We start from the raw sequence: 22,299 nt of genomic DNA, 5'->3' as shown, positions 1-22,299 counted from the left end.
ATAGCATCCTACACTTCTTCTACCTCTTGTAACAGTGACTTTGGTAAATCACTTCTACCATACCAAATACACTACACCCAATGCCTTCTGTGGTTTTTCAAAAGAAGATTGTTAGAATTCTGAATAATCTTGGTGCCAAGGAATCTCCCAGTCTTGAAGGCATTTATTCACCTGTTTACAAAACGTGCTCCAGAGCTTGTTCCTGTTTTTTGTAACCTTTTTATACTTTCTTTTCCATTGGCGTTTTTTCTCCTCCTTCTTTATAAAAATTTACTCATATCTGGCCAGTTTCTAAAAAAGGACAATACATCCCTTCCTTCCAGTTTTCTTCTTTGCACTCACCTTTACTCTTTCCAGTATTATGGAGAAATCCTTCAACCACCATATCTGAAACTAATTGAAAACTTTCCATCTGGCCAGTATGCATTATGGATTCTCTAAGTTTCATTCCACTGGTGATATATTGGCTTATGTTTCACCTATATTTGGGACACATTTCTAAAGTTCAGGGAGAACATAGTGATTAGAGTGGATCAGATTAGGATTGAGAGGTTAGATAATTGCATTTAAATAATTTATTTAATATATTGTTAAATTTATTTTTATATAAGTTTTTTTCCTGTAATAATTTAATTTTTATAATATTATAAATATAATTTTTGCTTTCTGTGATATTTAGTAAATTTAACAATGATTGTGACAAGATCCACCTTGAACACTTTGTCAGAGAGTATCATGACTCATACAGAAATGGCCGATGGCGATTTCCTGGTGAATCATCATTTTATCATTTGCAGAAGCTGTGGCATGTATTCCAAGGTCAACCTAGTGGATAATCATAGCTCACCTCCTGATTCTTTTCTTTGTCACCATTGTATGGAGTGTACTGATCTAAAGTTAAAATTTGGTACATTGCTAGAAGAAGTTGAGTCAATGAAGAAACAGGTGCTTGTCCTAAAGAATAATGTAATTGGGAGCTCATCAGTGACTAAGACTCTAGTAACCTGCCAAGTGATGCACTACCAATTCGGGCCCCAGAGCAGAATAACCAAGTGCTCTGGTTCAGAAGGATTTAGTTCTATTAGGAGGCTCTGTTGTCAAGAAAACAGGGAAATATTTTTTGTAATAAGGATAGATGGACTAGAACCAGGGTTTGTCTGCCGGGAGCAACAATGAATGATGTCACCAACAGTTTGTCATATTTTAAGGGGGTAAAGAGATGATTATTATTCATGTGGGTATTAATGATATTAAGCACACACAATCTGATGATTTGTTAGACAAATACAGGACCATGCTGAAGAATGATATGAGTTAGCTCAGAATGTCTGGGTCTACAATTCTGCCCAGACATTCCAGAAGGGATTATATGCTAAAAGCCTTATGGATTAACTCAAGACTTGAAGGACTCTGCAAAGGTTTTGGGGGAAAATTTTTATCAGCTTGACCCATACTTGTAGGTAGAAGGAATCTGTTTTGTAGAGAAGGGATACATTTAAACAAGGTAGTGCAAGAGTTTTTGCCAGTATTATTGAGGATACCTTAAAGGTTCAGAGAAACTGCTAGTTTATTGGGACAAGAGTAATATAGATACACGTTAATCTAATTATATTAGTCAAAGTAATGCTTGCACATACCTCAAGAGTTCTTGTTTGTTACTACAACAGATCGTATTAGCAAGATGTTCTGAGAGCAGAAACGTTCCAAATGAGCGGATAACCAATTTCAGGGAAGCAAACTTAAATAACTTTAAGGGGTGTGTCAGAGTAGTTAACTATACAAGAACACTGAGTCTCAGTTGTTTATACAGTAATGTCAGCAGTGTCGTCAGTAAAATGAGTGAATTCAAATTGCTGGTTGGGACAAGTAATGCTGACATAATATGACTTATGGAAATGTGGTGCCACCCAGAAATAGGGGATGATGAGTTTCAGTTATAAGAGGGGATTATGAGATATGGTATGTACAATGTATTTAGGAAGGATAGGGCAGATTGAAAAGGTTATGGGGTCAAGCTTCTTATCAAAAACAGCCTGAGCACAACGAAAGCTTTCCCAGATTCAGACATTTCACATGATAGTATAGAATCTGTATAGTGTGAGATAGTTGGAAGCAAAAGGTATAATGAGAGTGGTGATATCACTAATGCCCTTGAAAAAATCTTTAAAACTCCATCAGCAGTATCTTGAGTCCGATATTCAGAAACTCGAAGCACAGATCAGTTTATACATGATGAATGTTACTACTACTTATCAGTCATTGTATGATCAAACTCTGACTATTGATTAACTTTTCAACCTCCTTTCACGGCCACAAAAATACTGCTGCAGCCTTCATGGAATTTGATATGCATTGGTTGAGCACAAAGGCGAGATATCCCTTAAAGTTCTCTCGCAATTAAGAGAGTAGAAAAAATATGTAGAACACTGTTATCCTAACAATTGGAGTTTTTCCAAAACCTAGAAAAGATCACTCTAGTAGTACATTGAACTTCAGATCTGTTGATCTTACCAACTATTTGGGCAAAACCACTCAAGAGAATTATTAAAGCCAGATTGGCTTGGTTCCTTTAAACACAAACAAACTTTTAATGTCACATTAGCATGGTGTTTTCAAAAAAAAAAAAAAAAAAACACAACAACAAGATCCTCGTGGACTTAATGACAAAACCAAAACAAATATTCAAAATGACTTTCTTGAGAACAACCATTTAGTTATGGATCTCTGCCGTCTAACACAGACAAAGTGTTTTGGATTTGAATTTGGGTTACTAGGTCATTTTTCCAAATTTATCCTAAACTTTTTAAGCAATAGAACTTTTTAAGTTTGCATTTGTAATAAGTTTTCACAAACATACATTCAAGAAGAGAGTTCCTCAAAGCTAAGCCCTTAGTACTACTCTTTGCAGTCTGAATTGTTTATAACTTGATGCATACTCTACACAGTTATTTTCTTGTTTGTTTGAAGAACAGTCTCTTATCATTCATGAAATATATGCACAATTCAAAGACAATTACAAAGTACATTAATAAATAAAATAGATACTTCGAAGCAGACATGATTATTAAACAGATTTTAAACATTTCAACTGCAATATTAAATAGAACCAGGCACAATATGGCCTTAGCAGCCCTTGTGCCATTAAACAACAAAACAACAACAACAGATACTTGGATCAAAAAAGACAAAAAGACAGCGGCATTTCATTTTTTAGAAAATATCAAATAGATCCTGATTCTATTTGATATTTTCTAAAAAATAATTCAATTTTTAAATTTTGAAGAAAATAAATATCCCAAGAGCAGTATTGCCCTGTTGTAGGTAGTTGATCAGGAGGTTCATATATCGCTCCAAATTTCTAGTTTGGAGGGATATACTACTTCAGTAGCATTATCAAACATTGTTGCATCCCTTCTATTCATATGTATTTCATTTCTGTAAAAGCAATCTCCTCTTAAACAAGTGCAGGCTAGTTATTTATTTTACATAATTTTCACGGTATGCTTTTATTAAATTTGTTTTGTGTGATTTAGAGGTTGGGGGAACTAGGAGAAAGTATATAAAAGAAATAACTAGCCTGCAACAAGCATCCATGATATATAGAGAAGAAAAAAAATATACCCTTCAAATCATGTAATATAAAGATTAAAATGAGACATAAAATAGCAAAGTATATGAATATGTTGTTTCTTTTTTATTTAAAAAAAAAGAAACATAACATATAACAACAGCAGAAAGTTCTGTCTTTTTAACAAAAAAAAAAAAAAAGAAAAAAAAAGACTTATATAAGGTTTTACATTATAGAATTCATCTTGTAGTTTTCTCAAATAATAATAATACATCATAAACTAGAAAGGAAATACCAGTTGATCAAAGAGTGTGTACCATATTACAAGTACCAACCCCAGGCTGTACTAGAGACTCCAACCTGCAAGCTGTACTGGGATTCTGCTCCATAATAACAGATAAGACAAACCCACACAACAGACCAGACATAACCCTCTTCAACAAGAAGGAAAGGGCTACCTATCTGATTGATAGGTAGCCCTTTCTGGCAATCTCCAGAAAATCTATGAGGAAAAGATCAGGAAGTACATGAATCTAAGACAGGAAATCAAAGAAATGTGGCATATTGAACAAGTAACGACCATCCCGATCATCATGTCAACCACTGCTATGCTGCCAGTGACCTTACATAACAACCTAGCAGCAATAGGTCTCCCAGAGAACTATTGATATGCATTGGTTGAGCACAAATTCACTTCTTTTATTTTTTTTGGGTGATACCTACAAAGAACTCCAGAAAGTCGCTGTTGTTGTTGTTATTTTGGTTTTTAGGAGCATTAGCAACTAAGGCCATATTGCTCCTGGAATATGCAGTGGTCATTCCCTGACCTTTCCGCATCCTCCGTATTTGGTGGTGATGGGCTCGAACCCCGGTCTAATCAAGAAGCGTGTGCTACGCACTGCTGCTCCTTCCCACCTGGCTACAGAGGCGCTGCCAGAAAGTTGCAATTCTGAACACCTGTAGGATAGTCAGAGAGTTCCTCGACCAACGGTAACACCAGACATAAACAATCACCTTTTGTACTTGGTAGCAGTACCCGTCACAGGATGGACTCCCCCAATCAGGGAGAAATAATATGAGCAACAATAATAAAAGGGAATTTAAATTGTTAAATTTATGTTTGCAGTTCTTTTTTATTATATAAATAATTCTCGAATCATTTAGTTCTCTCTCTCTCTCTCTTACCCTTAACTTTCTTCAAATTCTTTGAATTTTTAGGAGCATCTGTGCCCCACTACATATTCTTGAAAATTTATTCATGCATACTGAATTCACTTCTTTTATTTAATATCAAATAAATTTCAGGTAGTAGTATGTTATTTAGGTTTGCAATATGTATTAACATGGACCTTTTAGTAATAAGAATGAAGAAACTATATTGTAGCTGCATAAACTAGTAAATGAAATTTAATATGATTTAATACTGAATTTCCAAATTGAATATTGTAAAAAAAATCTCTTGAAATCTGGTACATAGAAATATAAATATTGTAAAACATTATCAATCTATAATACTATTTACATTCATGGAGTTATTTCAATAATTAGAGATTAAATGTCATGTTTGAAAAATAGCAAAGTATGAATTTATAGTAGAAACAAACAAAAAAAAGTTAAATAGTAGCAATCCTGCTTATATTTATGAAAGTAGTACTTTTTTTTTGGGTGAAAAACTGAAATGAAAAGTGCAGACTTAATCTGATTTAAATGAAGAAATTGATAATATTAATAGTTGGTGGTCTGTTAGATATGAATACACCACTTAAAAAAATCTTTTATTGGCTTTTCAGTATCATTTGATTTCTTTTGTGACCAGTTTTAGTTGTGTGTGTGTGTGTGTCTGTACGTGCACGCTCATGAGCATTTATATATGTATGTATTAGTGCATTTTTGTTTTTAGTTTGCTGTTTGCTTTAGTAATTAAAAGTATTTACAGTACAGTGCACATTTTTTTTGCTCATTTCATTTTGATGCCTCTCACTCCATGGGATACTGACATAGTGTAGTCACATCATACCATGCATGCATGGCACTGACACCTGTTTCTCTCTTTTTTTTTTCCCTCTTTCCTCACCTTCTTCCGTTGCTTTGTTCCTTCCTGTTCCCCTACTTCTCACATCTTGCAGAGTTTACCAACTGTACTTCCCTCTGCACCGGTAAGTATTGGCACATTATTCTGTAGGAAACTGTTGTAGTCATGTAATGCTATTTTAATAAAATTATATTGTGGGAGTTGTTAAACCCAGATCCTCCCATTTTTCATAAGGTTTAAACTCATTGTTTATTAGCAGTAATTGCTCCTCATTATTAAATTTACATTGATACTTCTTGCTGATCTCTTTCACTAAAAAGGCCATGGAAGGTTGGAAAATGTATCCATAAAAATGTTATTCACACACTGACCAGAAAAAAATCTCAAGTCCAAGAACCATTGTATTGCAATAAGAGTTATGATAAATAGAAGTTTCTACATGTCTGCAGGCTGGAAGGTTGGGCAACGTCAAGCCACCATTAATAATTGTCCATTGTGCCTAAACACAACTGATGAAAGGTAGATTGAATGTGGTATCCCCTATCATGGCTAATGTTGCACTCACTAGATTGCAAATTATGAGGTGTTTTTAAAAAGTTTGTTGATGAATAATATTTAAGAAATGATGAAGCTTACTGGCACTTCCTTGACACTATACACTGATGATTCAATGACCTTTTGAAGTGGGCTTGAATTTTGAGGAACAACAATAACAAAAAAATAAATAAATAATTTTTTAAAAAATAAACAAATAAATAAAATGATCATAGGGAAGCTGAATCTAGTGAGTTTGGCAGATGGGGCTACATTGGAGTGCTTCACAAGAAACTGTTGAATGGAAAGCACTGAGTGTTCATGGGCATTGGAATGTGAGTGGCAATTCTCCAAAGCCAACTTTTTCAGTTGTTTTTGCCAAACAGCATCACACAATCGTCACTGCTTTTTAGAATTTATTGTTTGACCTTTGGAGACAGTTTATAAAGAAAATTACTGTGAGTCAAAAAAAATGTGATAAACATGATCTTTATTTGATTGAAGTTTGTCTTGCTTTTTTATGCCTTTGAGAAGACAGAATCTTCCATTGAGATAACTGGGCTTTTGTTTTTGGGTCATAGCCACACTCATAATTCATCACCAGTAATGATGGAAGAAATAAAGTATTGGTGAGTAGCACATTGATGCTAAGATCCTGACATGTGAGAGCTCACCACTCTGTGACCATCAGTGAGGATGCCAAGCACAAACTCAGATAGAATGAGTTGCATTCCCAAATCTTGTATTAAAATTGATTGACCATAAGAAATACTAGTTTCACTAGCAACTTCATGGATAGGTAAATGTTGATCACTCCTGATCATATCACAGACATGAATGATTGAAACATTGGTTTTTGGAGTTGGACTATTTAAACTTATAGAATTAGTTTTAGTATTTCCCATTTTTGATTCTGTAGTGATTATTAAACTTCCCTTTTTTAAATTTTGAAAACCATTAAAAAGTCTTTGAATTTACAGAAAGCTGTTTTTAGTATTTTGTGGGTTTCTGTTGAACTTTTCTGTAATTTGAAATAAAATTTGATGCAAATTCACTGTTTAGTAAAATTACTGATTTTAAAATGCAGTTAAATAGATAAAATACCTTTGTGTAGATGTTTGTTGATGTGTGTCAACCAATCTTTTTATGATGCTTGAGTTTCAAGTGTGAAAACACAGTCCCTGCACTTTTTGATCACACTGCATATAAAAGATATTTCTTGGCTAAAAGTCTAAGGTATGAAGGAGTTTAATTATGCATGAGTAATTCACACACATCATTTCTACTACCAAGTAGTAGAAAGTAGTACATTAAAACTACCAGGGTAGTTTTTATATATTGTTTTAATTATATCCCATGTTCTGAATACCTTCACAATGAGTTGCCATGGTATTGCACTACCTCAAATAATAATGCTTCACCCTATGGAGAAGACTAATGTTACTTATTCTCAGAAGATATCACCATCCAGACATCACCATTTCGAAATTTCGAAGTTTATTGGCTTCTTAACAGTGGGTGGGGAGGTACCCTGTTGTTGAAATAGTAACAACCCAAGATATGAAGTATAACTCCACAATATGAGAGATGCCTGATGGTGGGCATGGTTTAATCTAAAAGATATTTCTTGGCTAAATACCTAAGAGTATGAAGGAGTTTAATTATGCATGGGTAATGCATGCACATCATTTGTACTACCAAGATAGTTTTAATTACAATAAGTTCCAGTTATAGTGATCACTGGTTATTAAAATCAGCCGCTTTATAGAATCAAATTTCGAAGAACCAATTCAAATTAATAAAATGCACTACACTTGCATCATTTATTACAATCACATCTTTAGTTATAAGAATCAATTGTGAACACCTCTGTGATATTTTTTAAAGCACGAGTTTCCAGTTTATTGGGCTTTTCTGTTAGTGCAATAAACAGATAGTAAACTTGATCTTATTGCATTTGTGTTAATGCCGATAGCTGGAATTCTGTGTTTTCACGTTATTATAGTGAAATGTGTTTCCTCTTCACTGAAATCTGCTCTTTATTTCTATATCTAAACTTCATCACACTTGCATGTGTCGTGTTAGTTCTAATTTGTGTTTGCCGTGTGCTTTGTTATTGATTAACGCTTATCTTTTTTACTGTGTTTTAAATTTTACTACCAAAAAAAGTCAGTGAACAGAAAGAGAGAGAATTTGAGTGTAAAAGATAAGTTACAAATTATAGAAACATGCAATAAGTTAAACTTAGGCAATATGTCTCAAAGGGAAGCTGCAGTAAAATTAGGAGTGCCTCAGTCATCTTTATCAAAATTATTAAAATCATGTCACACATTAAACACTAATGTGATTAGTGAAACCAGAAAAAGGAAGTATGAAGGGAAATGCCAAATAGTAGACAAAGCTCTGTTCATTTGGTTCAAACAGGCCAGCTCAGGTAATGCACTGATCAATTGTAGCATTCTTCTTCAAAAAGCTAGTGATTTTGCTGAAAAACTACATGAAGAGTTTAAGGCGACAGAAGAATAGCTGACAAGATGGAAAAAGAAGCATGATATTGTTTACAAAAAAACTTCACGGAGAAAAAATAGGGTTCTGCAGCTGACATCTGGTTGAAAACCTCTTGGTAAACTGTGTTAAGCACTTATAATCCTGAAGAAATTTTTAATACAGATGAAATGGGGTTGTACTACAGAGCTTCCCCAGACCATTGCATAATTTTTAAAAATTCCTCTGCATCTGCAGGAAAGAAGAAAAGTGCAGGATTACAGTTCTTTTAACATGGAACATGATGGGAACAATCAAGATGAAACCATTAATTATAGGCAAGAGTAAATCGCCTAGATGTTTTAAATGAGTAAAACAGCTGCCTGCCGAATATGCCAATAATGCCAATGCTTGAATGACAGCTTCTTTATTTGAAGATTATCTTCATAAATAGGATTTGCAGTTAGATAAGAAAAAAAAAAAAAAATGCATTGTTTTTGGATAACTGCCCAGCTCATCCAAAGTTGACTTTCAAAAACATTGAATTAGTTTTTCTACCTCCAAATACCACATCACTCATTCAACCTCTTGACCAGGGAATGATAAGAACCTTTAAGACCTTTTATAGATTGGATATGAGGCGAAGAATCATCTAGTCTATAGATGGTGTGGGAACATCATCCAATATCGCAAAGCAGATAACTGTTTTAGATGCACTTCATATGACAATGAGTGCCTGAAATGAAGTTTCCGAAAGCTGCATTAGCAACTGTTTCAAAAAATGTGGATTAATTATTCATGATGGGCAACTAAGTCAGGATACTGATCACATTGAAGAAGCCTGAAGACATGGGGGAACAGGAGTTTAATGATTGGGTGGACATTGATGGTGATCTACAAGTTAGTACAGCTTTAATGGATGAAGAAATTGCCCAGTTTGTTATTGATAATTTCGCCTGGGAGGAGGAGAAAAATGAAGATGAACCCGAACAGATTCCATTTACAAAACAGCAAACTCATGAAGCTATAGCCATCCTGAAGAGAGTGTTGAAGAAACTGGTGCAAGTGATTGTGAATATAGACTGTTATACAATATTGAAAAATCTATAAATAGACTTTGTAGTGATTAGTTAAAGCAATCTAAAATAAGTGACTATTTTTAATTATAATCATATTATAAAGTGTTATGTTTAATATGACACGTTGACATGGTATTGCACTACCTTAAATAAGTAACGCTTCCCTGTGGAGAGGACTAATGTGGTGGTATCTGCCGAGAATAAGTAACATTAGTCTTCTCCATAGGTGAAGCGTTACTTATTCAAGGTAGTGCAATGCCATGGCAGCTCATTGTGAAGGTATTTACAATATGAGATATAATTAAAATGATGCATAAAACTAACTACCTTGGTAGTAGAAATTGTGTGTGCATTACCAATGCATAATTAAATTCCTTTACACTGCGTATAGATTCTACAGCCATTTACCATGTTAGAATTTATGTAAGGTATTGATGAAGATGACTGCATAACTGGAAGATATGTAATGTCCGTGTTCCCAAAAGTATTCTATGTCCATAATTGGCTTCTTTTTTTTTTTTTTTTAACTGTGTTAGAATGCTCTTCCCAGGATGATATTTTAATTATTGGGCTGTCTCAACAACAATAACAACATTGTTGATAACACTCTACATACAGACATTGCACTCTATAAATACCACACTTTCTATTTCTCTACAACCAGCTGCAGTGAAACCTCTTATGTTGGCTACCCATGGTTCTACTTAAATGTGGCTGACTTTCAGAAAATAGTGTTAATATTTCCCATTTTTGTTTCTGAAGTATATTGTATTACTTTTGCCATCATGTTAAGCTTATTGAATCAGTATTTTGTTTTAAACTCTGACTTCTTGTTTAATTACAAGTTTAATATCAAATCAGTGAATTTGAAGAATGTGAAAGAGATGAGTATTTCTATTTATGAATTTTAATGATCACTCAGAAGTTCAAAACACTGTTTAGAGCATTGCTAACTAAACAGCATTATATAAAATTATATGAACTGAGAATAACCAGCAAGCTTTTGTTTACAGCAAAATAGCCACTGATATTAATTTGCTTTGTTATCATCTTAGCAGCAATCCACTGTTCAAATGCCATTGATAAATTGAAATATCATTATGATCGAGGTTGATAGTTGAAGAGTACTCTGACTGTGTTACACATATCATACCATCTTTGTTAATTGGAAGTGGGCTTATGTGTTTATCATTCATTATGCCTTATATCATCACCATTATCAATCCATAATTATTTCTGGAGTGGTCCTTTAATCTCTTAAAAAATTTGTCTTAAGTGGTAAGTACCCAAACAATAAGTGCATCAACATTAAGTGAGTATCAGTATATTCCATCTCATTGACAAAGATCCTCTTCTTTTGAATATTCAGCAGAAGAAGACAAGCCACTTCAGCTATACCTGTATTCTCCACATATTAGTCTTCTTCCACTTGGTATTAAAAACTTGCATTTCAAAAGCACTTCACAATAGTTTCTTTTGAAATTTCCTCCAACACATTGTTAATCATTGAATTGCATTAAGTACTGATTTATGAAATTCTGATTTTGTACTGCAGTTTTTTGCATTTGTTATATGATACTGTTGAATCTTCTTGCAGTAATGGGCTTTAACAGCTCATATTAATCCCCGATTTTGTATTTGAACTTTGGATGTTCAAAAGTAATGATTGCTCATTACTTTTGTTGAATTTTCCATCAAAAATTCATTAGATAGTATGAATCAGAGCTGTACTACTCAATATGTTTTACGTTGATAATAATATTAGTAAAATAATAAGAGGAGTTTACCTCAATTTCATTCTGTGAACACGACATACGGTTGAATAGCGTTGTCAGCTTCAGGAAGGAAAATCGTTTTGAATATTTTCGTTAGATTCCTTTAATTGCGTTAATTTGATTTTTAATTGTTTTAAATTGATTTGAATTGTGTTAAATTGATGATTTAATTATTTATATTTTACTCTAATGTACCGGTAAGTTGTCGATTTTTTTCGGTTTAATTTCTGGAGGGTATCATACGGAAGTGTTCTACGTACTATATTCAGGTAAACTCCTCTTATTATTTTACTAATATCAAAAATTCAATAAAATGGTAGCATTATCAGAAAGCAGGATATGATTTTCTTTCTTCATGTGCTAGTTCACAAGTTCACAGCAGTTCTAAGCCATTCTTTGAATGTTGTTAGCTATCTTGCCTTCTTATTGCAACACCAATAGACAAGAAATTTTTGGAAAAACACCAAAACCAAGAAGGTTCTGTAACATTGTAGATCACTAAAGGTTTCAGTTTATCTCCAATAGTCTGTACCTCCAAAAGTATTAATCTTTCTCTGGAAAGTTTTTCACTTCACCTTTCTGCACCAAACTTTTGCTGAGATCTGTTTATATAATAATACCCCTTCTGCTTTTATCTGGTTTTCAGGAAAGTATTCACTCAACAGACAGTAGTTTTGACTCCCACTCTTTTTCATCTTTCATGTCTAGTACTGCTGCTTAAACAGAAAGGAATGGATCTGAAATTTGTTCTGTACCTTGGATTCTAGACACTCATTTGCCAACATTTCTGGAAAAATTTTAGAATGTGGAAATTAACAGTTTCATTGTCTTTTTTATGTACTTTGCATTTTCTTTTATTGCTGCAATTCTCCTCCTAGGTCATACAAATTGTATTTCTTTTGCTAATGTTTCCATCTGTTGGCTTTGCTGCCCTAAACTGTTGAGTAATTGTTCATCGGTTAACAACCTTGTCTATAAAATCCTTCAGAATGTTTTTTTTTTTTTACTCAGTATTTAACACATTAAATTCTTTCATGTAATTTTATTAACATTTTAGGTTTATATGGCACCATGTACTCAGAAGCATAGGTACTTGGAGAAGTATATTTCAAATAAGAAATAAATATAGTGGAGAAGCAATTTCAAATAATGGAAATTGTGTGATTTTTATTATTTTAATGTTTCATTTTAATATTTGAACTTTTTTTAAAAAATAAATTTAGTATATTCAAGAAATATGCCATGACTGGGCATATTGGTGTGTTTTGTATGCCAGAAGTGAGTGAACTGATGTTTTTATGGCTGTACTTTCAAAATATAAAGGAAGAGCAGAAATGATGCTTCACAGGTACAAGGGATAAATAAATAGGTGAAAATGTTTCATTTATGCAGGTAGGCTAGGCAATACAATTTTTTTTTTGTGTCCAACAAAGAAAGGTAAAAATATGTGCAGAAGTATGTTGTCCACCTTACTGCATGTAGTGTAATAAGGTGGACAACATACAAGACAGCTAGGTGGCTGACTTAAAAGCAGTTGGTTATATATAAATTAATACAATTTTTGCTGGTTCTGTGTAAAAACTGCAGGTCAGTTATGACAATTAGTCAACTTCACCAGTTTTACTGTATAATGTTCTGTTTTTATTGCTTTAGGTTGTGCATTATTTTTATCGTATTTTAATATTATGAAGTATGTATCACTTATATTTATTTATTTATATTCGTAAAAGAAATCCTACTAGTTTTATTGTACGTTGGTGAGTGTGTGAATAATTTTATTATGGATAATGTTATCTTGAAAGGTGGTATCTGGAATATGCAGTATCCTACAATATTGGTTACATATTTCTCATGCTTTCAGTTTTAATATCTGGAATAGATTTTGAACTGCATCTAAAAATAAAACATAAAATAAAATATAGAAATATTCAGAATTAAAATGCACAAAATATATGTCACGAATAGTAACATATAATAAGTGCACATATTAGACCATTAAAGGTGACTTTTTTTTTAAGTAATTTTTTTAAGACAATCTGACCGATGCCAAAAGTTATGCAGTGATAAATAAATAATATTCTGTTTATTACTAAGCACCTCCTCTTTAACATTATAGTACCTCCCCTCCTTTTTAATATTGCATCATCAGTGGATCTGGCTACCGAACCATGTCATCTGTGTAATGAGCAGTTTATGTTATTGGAAAATGTCACTAGAATGTTGGTTAATTGACTAGTCTTTAAAATGATGTCAAAGAAAATAAAAGTTTTTCAGATGATTTTATTGTGTATTGGTTCAGGTGGCACCAGAATTTCCCATCAACTTTGCAAGATATCTCTTGTGATGATACAGAAACTCTATAGAGCTAGTCAGCATATAATGTTGAGGTGTAATATATGTGTCAAAAAAATGCATGCTGCTTCCTTATTCCTATCCCTAGCCATGAGGAGGTGGCCAGCTGTCATGGGGCAGCCCACCACTACCAGGCAGAAATGGGGGCAGCCTATGAGAGGAGGAAAAAAAAAATAGACAGAAGGAATAGAGTGATTGGAAATGGTAGAAATCGATTACTACAGGGAAACCGCTTTTGGCAGTTTTCCTGTTACTTCTGTCTTTCTACTTAGGAAATTCTCTGGAACAAGAAGTTCCACCAGTGTGGATCCTGTACTGTCAGAATATCCGAGTGCCACCATTGATCCTATCTTAAGGATTAGGGTTAGTGGTACCAAACACCAATAACCCTAAGGTTAGTTGTTAGTGGTGGTTGGCACCATTAGATAGAGCATCCCATGCTGGGAAATTTTCCAACCTTTGAGGACCAGGGATTAGCAGTGGGCCTGATAGAGGTGATGCTGCACCGAGCTGAGTGTGCCACTGGTGACAGTGAGTGATCCCACTGCGCAATGGGGTTTGATGAGTTGTATGAACCAGTGTCACCTGTGATACAGTCTAGTCATTAGCATAATCCTACCTTGGTCAGGTCAGGGTTAACAGCAGTCAGGAGTGTTAAATCATCCCACACAAAGGTGCAAGGAGCCCTAATGTTAACTTGCAATAAGGATTTGCATAAAGTTGATCTCATGCAGATTCAGAGAAAGTGTCAGCAGTGTGTAGTGGCTTGTTTGCTGTTGAATGGGGAGGGTGACAGTGAAGGTAGAAGGTAATTAGTTATTCACCAAGGTGAGCTGTAGTTTTAAATGCATTCTAGTTCATCTGGGGGCCCTGGATGCCAAGTGTTCGTGACTGAGCGATTTCTCTGTGACTTTCAGTGTGATTTCTTAAAAGTGATATATAGTTCCTTTATGTTTGTCTCGTTAAGCAATCTGTTTATTTAATAATAGCTCTTGCCACAAAAGTACTTGCACAGAGCAAGAAAGGAAAGCCACCTTTCTTTTTTTTTTTTTTTTTTTTTTTTCATTGTTTTATTACTAACTCCCTACTATGTTTCACTTGATCACACCAGACACTGCTCCTGCCTCCCCGTGGCGGGGCTGGAAACCTTGGCAGTAAAGATCATTTGCTAAGGGCCAAAAGGGGCAAATATGGAGCAAAATGTGTTTCCACCTCTAGAGCCGACAAGCGCTTGGCCAGAGAATGATACTGAGGTTGAAAACTAATTTACCGACAATAGAGTTTCCTGCATTTCTAATTATGCACTCACTTTCAGACCAACCTGTCAACAAGTTATCTCCTTTCCTCATCCAGAAAAACCTGGAGAGTATTGCTGGATCTTCCAAGACTCTAAAAAGGCTACAACCTGGAGATTGTAGCCTTTTTAGAGAAATTCAGAGAAACTTTTTCATCTCACAAATTTTGCAGGTAAGTGTATCTCCCCATAAAACACTAAATGCATCTAAAGGTGTGATATCTAGCTGGGATCTGTTGAACGTGACGGAGGATGAAATAACTCAAGAACTTCAGAATCAAAATATTATTGCAGCAAAAAGAATCATGATTAAAAAAGGTAATAACCTTACACCCACTAGGAATATTATCCTTATGTTTAATTCCCCAAACGTACCATCTTACATACATACATACATACATACATACATACATACATACATACCCTGTCCCTTGAGATGTTACAAGTGCCAAAAGTATGGCCACTCTCAGACGACATGCAGAGGAAACCCAGTTTGTCCAAAATGTGGATCTTCCAGTCATACTCAGTCTGAATGTTTGTCAACAGAAATGAACTGTCCCAATTGCAAAGGCAGCCATCCTGCATATTCCAAAACTTGTGACAGATGGAAAACTTAAAAAAAATTGTTAAATATAAGGTTGAGAACAAGGTAAGCTATCAAGAAGCGAGGAAAATAATTGTTCCTGTTATGCCCAAATGTACCTATGCCTATATTGCACAAAAACAACAAACAGTGTCCACCCAAACGTTTCATTTACGTTTTTATTTTCAGTTACTTTTCATTACTCAGATTGCGATAACACTAGTTTCAATTTATCTTCCACCAAATCATACCTTCTCTTACCAAGATCTGGAAAACCTTCTAATGCAGCTATCTTCTCCTGTCTGTTTGTTGGGGGATTTCAATGGTCACCACCCCTTATGGAGATCTTCTAAATTAGATATACATGGCCGACTGATTGAAACCATTCTGGATAGGCAAAACCTTACCATTCTTAATACAGGTGAACCTACTCACATACAATTGCCAACTGGACAAACTTCTGCAATTGATCTCTCAATATGCTCCCAGTACTGTTTCCAGTCATGGAATGGTCTGTTATAAATGATCCCATGGGCAGCGATCATTTCCCAATTATTTGTAATATGCTCACTGCACAACCACCATTAGCTGAACCCTGCAGAAAATGGAAATTTTCTTGTGCCAACTGGGTCAAATTTCAGTCAGCTATCACCCTGAATGAGGAAATTATATGATTACAGCCCATTGATGAAGTAAAGGCATATATCACATCCCACTTGTTATCAGCAGCTAAAAACTCTATTCCATCAAAGAATCCTATGGCCCAACACCATTTTACCTACTGGTGGAATGAAGAATGCATGAAAGCAAAGAGGGTAAAAAAATAAATCCTGGAATTTATTTTGATGATCACCAACAACAGTTAATCTCATTAACTATAAGAAACTAAGGGCAAGAGCATGTCTCATTCAAAGACAAGCCAAAAAGGATTCCTGGACTCAATTTGCATCCACTGTAAATAGAAACACTGACTCGAAATTAATATGGAAGAAAATTAGACAGCTTTCTGGAAAGTTTCCGACCATCCCTTCCACAATGCTTTCCTGGAATGGAAAAGAACTCTTTGCTCCTCTAGCTATAGTGAATGCTTTGGGCAAAACCTTTGCTCAAGTTTCAGTGGCATCAAGCTATTCCTCGGAATTCTAGAAAATCAAAAACATCATTGAACAGCCAACTTTTGCACCTCTCTCTAATCTTACCATAGAACCAACCTCTTCAGTATTTGGCACTTCTACAAGCCATTAGAGCAGCATGCAACAGTGCAGCAGGGCCCGATGGAATATGTTACAGCACCTTGATGACAAACATTTACAACTGCTGCTTTTATTTTATAATCGAATATTTCTGGAAAACACATATCCGATATCTTAGCACCATGCCATAGTTACCGGCTGATTTCCCTCTCCAGTTGCCTCGGTAAAATCCTTGAGAAAATGATCCAATGACTCGTTTGGATCGTTGAAGACCAAAATCTAATGAGTAATAGTCAACAGACCTGTTTTGGCAAAAGCCAAAACAGGTCTGTTGGTGTTTAGGAGCATTAGCAACTAAGGCCATACTGCTCCAGGTATATGCGGTGGTCATTCCCTGACCTTTCCGCATCCTCAGCATTTGGTGGTCACGAGCTTGAACCCCGGTGTTGGGCTACGGAGGCGCCCAAGGTTGAGTCCGCAATTTGCAATGCCTTTGTGAAAAATGAACACCTTGTTATGGTCTCCATAGAGAAGGCATTTGATACTACCTGGAATCACAGCATTGTTAGAGACCTGCATGCCCTTGGTCTACAAGGCAACCTGCCTATATTCATTAAAGCTTTTTATGGAGTCGTTCTTATCAAGTACAATATTTTAACTCCCTTTCTACGACATTCTTACAGATTATAGCCATTCTGCAAGGGTCTGTATTGAGCACAACCCTTTTTTGCCCTTAGAATTGACTCTATTGCAAAAGAACTTCCAAATACTGTTGAGTCTTACGTTTATGTTGACGATCTCTCTCTCTTTCTTGCCATTCTCAGAACATGAGATCTATTGAATGTCAATTGCAGATATCATTAAATAAAATACAAAAGTGGGCAGTGCTCAATGGCTATAATCTTTCACAACAGAAAACTGTCATTTGTGCAATCAACACAAATTACATACAGATCCCGAACTTCACATGTCAGACTTTACCATTCTGATTGCCGACGTTAGATCCTCGTGATTAACCTTTGAGAAGAAGTTAAACTTCCTTGAACTTATTAAATTTGTACGTAATACCTGTCTCAAAAAGCTCAACATACTAAGAGCTTTATCCACCCTGTCTTGGGGATCAGATCATTCCTCATTTTTTCAATTATATAGGACAGGGTTAGCCAACTTAATTTGTGATGCAATCTACTTTTTTTTCTTCAAAATGTGCCACAATCTGCCATCTCAAGAATTTCATTGCACATAGCTAAAAAAGTTAATCAACACATATTGAAAATTATTGTTTATAAATTTTAAAATTAAATACAATTCAGAATTATTATTTTAAATTAACATATAGTTAAATTTTTAATTTATGTGAAGTTTGTGGCTTCTTGTCATCTACCAAATTTTCAAAATCGGGGATATACTGTGATAAGGCCAACAGTAAAGAATCTTATGTATGCAAGTCTGTAAGAGTACAGCGATTCTTTGTTTGTTTCAAATAGAGAAGGCCGATTTGCATAGCTATGTGGAGCCAAAACAGGAATTTCAACAGTTGACAGCATTTTTTTACATTTGGTTACTTCTCTCGGCAAACATATTTCCAAAAGTCTTTTTCTGGTGGTCTGGCTTTTAGGAAGATATCGTTTCGAAATGTAATAATATCATTTTTAAGTAATATTTTCTGCATGTGAAAAATCTCAGTGATTTTTTTCCGCAATTTGTTTTGTATCTAAGTCGACATTAAATGGATAAGAAATATATTGATGATGTCTTCAATTGTTTTAAAATCACTGAATCTGGTTTCAAAATCAGCCACAACTTTCTCAATTTTGGAAACATATTTTCACTATTAAATTCGAAAACAGGATATCACATCTGGTGAGTATGGGCTTGGCACACCCAGGATCCTGAACTGGATAACATCATTCTTCTCTTTCTTGGTGATTTCCTTCTACTTCTCTCTCCCTCAGGGTAAATTATTTTTGTCTGGTGCAGCATAAGCCTTAGGCTTCCTTGCACCATACGGCTAATAATAATAATAATAAATATTTCTGCAAATTGATCTTGCATATTTGCAAGATGATCGAATTTTTTTTCTTTGAGATCCTTAGCCATTGCCAAAAACTGATATTTATATGCAGAAATACTACTAATCATGTCACCCATATTTTTATTTTTTTCCTTGTAATTCCAAATTCAGATCACTTAATTTACGGCACCCCGTAGCCAGGTGGGAAGGAGCAGCAGCAGTGCATAGCACACGCTTCTTGATTAGACTGGGGTTCGAGCTCGTTACCACCAAATACGGAGGATGCGGAAAGGTCAGGGAATAACCACCGCATATTCCCGGAGCAATATGGCCTTAGTTGCTAATGCTCCTAAAAACCAAAAAAATAACAAATAACTTAATTTACTGGTAAAATCTGCCAAAAAAAAAAAAAATCACACCGCCAAAAAAGCCAGATCACACAACCACTCCGTATATTGTAGCTGCTGATAATCATCTCCCCTTTGATCAACAATTTTTTTAAATTCATTCATTAAATTTCGAAATTTCTGTAGAAACTTACTCCGGCTTAGCCACTTCATATCTGTGTGTAAACTCAGATCTGGTTCATTTTCATCGGGTTGCATTTTGAAAAGTCTCCTTTGAAGAGATTGTCCTCTGACTCACGATTTTGAAAGCGATGTCCATAACACTTTTAGTATTTAATCTTTTGCTGACTAACACTTGTTGGTGGATGATACAGTGGTAACTCAAAAAATCTGGGAATTCGTCATCCTTTTGGCACAATACGATGAATCAGTTAAGATGCGACGTCATTGCTTTAGCTCCATCTGTTGTTATTGATATGAGCTTAAATAGTGGTAATTTAATTTTGTAAATAAAATTTTTGAATGCATTAAATATATCAAGACCTCTAGTTCTTTCTTTTAACGAAACCATACTCAGCAGTTCTTCTCCAGTGGCAGAATCATCGAAAACCATACGAATAAAAACGAGCAATAGAGCTGTATCACTGATGTCTGTAGATTCATCCAGTTGTAAAGAAAAGGACACATAATTAGCAATATGAACGCGCAATTGTTCACTCGCATTTTTACTCATTTTTTGATGCGTCGCATCACAGCTTTTCGAGATAATTGCAGATCTTGAAGAGCACTTTTAATTTTATTTTTGTTCTTAAAATTTTCAAAAAGAGAATCTGTTATTTCTAAAAATGCATATTTGATGAATTGACCATCAGAAAATGGTTTGCATTTTTTTGCAAGATGACTCACTTTAAATGATGCTACAGTTACTGCTTTAGATTGTAAATTAGGTGTCATGAAGAAATTTAGTTGTGTGAATAATCTGGATATAACTTTTTATATATTTTTTATGGTCACTATTAGCTGGAAAATTTGATTGGCATTACCATGGAGTTCTTTGAAGTGCCTTTCAAAATTTCCTTTTTTGAGTATAGCCACAGAAGCATTGCAAATCAAACAACATTTTTCTTTTATCATTACAAAAAAAGTATTCTAGTTCCCATTCTTGAGGAAAATGATGCGTTTTGTTCTTTTTCGTAGTATTCATTTTAAATCAAAGGTTATTAAATTAACATATATAAGTAAAAGTAAAAGTAAAGTGCAGCCATTATCAACCCACTGCAGGATGGAAGCCTCCTCAACAATTCTTGGTGAGGGAAATGGACCATAATCTGCCACGCTGGTCCAGTGCGGGTTGGCAGATCGACCATATTCAGCAGTCAGGGGCTTGAACCCCGGTCTACTCAAAGAGCGTGTGCTACTGCACTCCCGCTCCTGCCCACTCGGCTACGGAGGCCTTACATATATAAGTACTGTCCAGTTATTAATATTAATTTAGTTAAATAAGAATTCGACACGTACACTATGCTCTCCACAACTTAATGCATGAATTTTTGCAAGAGAAGCCTAGTGGCTGTGTGGCAACAAGAGTAGTCATGTGGTTCAATGGATTTGTAATAAGCATATGCAGTGGGGTGCATAATAATAACAACATTTAGATTTTGACTAATCTATTTTTTTGTATATTTAAAATTCGTCGTGACACGATCAACTGAAATTAAAGCCGCGATCGACTTGTTGGCCACCCCTGATATAGAACATCGATTAGATCCCGTTTGGATTATGGTGCTCCAGTCTACGATTCTGCCTGAAAGAGTGTACTATGCTTGCTGGATCCTATACAACACAGTGCATTCCGGATTGCACTTGGAGCCTTCAGGACATATCCAACTCATAGTCTATATATTGAAGCTCACGAACCCCCTTTGCACCACCGCAGAAAAATTTTACTACCGAAGTATGCAGCCAAAATAAAAAGTTGCTGTTTGCATGCTATTCACCCATACATCTTCAATTCAAAACTACCTAATCTCTACAGAAATAAACCTAATAAAATAAGGCCAGTAGGCTTTTTGAAATATCACAGAGTTGGATAGTTCCTCTTCACAATAGTCAACAGGTAATGAATTACTTTCTTCCACCTTGGACTCCCTCCTCCTCAAATCAACTTTGATACTTATTTTCTTCAATGGGATAAGAATCTTCTACCAACTCTCAACCTGAAACATCTCCATGTTAGTCATATTCAGAGCTATGTTGATTTCCTGCCAATATATATCAGTGGGTCCAAATCTCAATCAACCATTGGAGCAGCCACAGTGTTTTCCTCTACTATCATTTCAGCTTCCCTTCCACCAGCGTATAGCAACTTTTCTGCAGAACTACATGGAATAAAATTAGCTCTAGAAAATTTGAAACTTTACCCATCTCCAAAATATTTAATTTACTTACACAGACTCTCTCAGCTCAATTAGAGGAATGCAAATTCCCTCCTATATGAATCACCGCCCTGTTTTAACCACCCAAATCAGGAGGTTGCTCTTGAAAATTGAACATCATCAACAATTAATGAACTTTTGTTGGATTCCAGCACATTCAGGGATAAAGGGGAATGAACTGGCAGATATATCTGCAAAAAATCCTTAAACTTTAAATTTGACTTCTATCCATATTCCAGCCTCCGACTATAATGTCATCATAGCAGCAGCATGCCTTGCACAGTGGAAAGAACTATGGCACACCCTGACTAATAATAAACCTTTTCAGTTGAAACTGGAACCAAAATTTTAGCACTCGATCATCCGGACAATGAGAGAAGGGAAGAAGTGGTACTTGCACAGGCAAGAATAGGGCACTCATCTGACCCATATCCATCTACTTACAGGTGACGATCTTAGTTAGTGTCGAACTGCCCAGCACAACTAACAGTCAAACATATTCTTATTGACTGTTCTCACTATCAACAGGAAAAAACGTCAGTCCTGCTTTCTTTAATCTTCAACAGCCGAGATCACTAGAGCATATTATTGGCGAACAGGCAAATATTA

General features: G+C 35.0%; 1 protein-coding gene across 6 annotated transcripts in view; it reads left to right on the top strand.

The window, feature by feature from the left end:
* Nucleotides 1-22,299, top strand: part of LOC150091205 (voltage-dependent calcium channel subunit alpha-2/delta-3-like) — a 1,918,419-nt gene that overhangs the window by 886,792 nt on the left and 1,009,328 nt on the right. For 4 of the 6 annotated variants that reach the window (XM_090374699.1, XM_090374695.1, XM_090374683.1 and 1 more), the window contains exon 16: nt 5,695-5,724. The exons of the other annotated variants lie outside the window; for them this stretch is intronic. In XM_090374699.1, coding sequence (XP_090230825.1) covers nt 5,695-5,724 — 30 coding nt within the window. The remainder of the gene's footprint in view (nt 1-5,694; nt 5,725-22,299) is intronic. 6 annotated transcript variants of the gene reach the window in all.

Source organism: Mastigoproctus giganteus, chromosome 1, assembly GCF_048544385.1.
Source record: "Mastigoproctus giganteus isolate SK-2022 chromosome 1, ASM4854438v1, whole genome shotgun sequence".
NCBI lineage: Eukaryota > Metazoa > Arthropoda > Arachnida > Uropygi > Thelyphonidae > Mastigoproctus > Mastigoproctus giganteus.
Note: the sequence above shows the minus strand (reverse complement) of the source record. Positions and strands in the feature narration are given on the sequence as shown.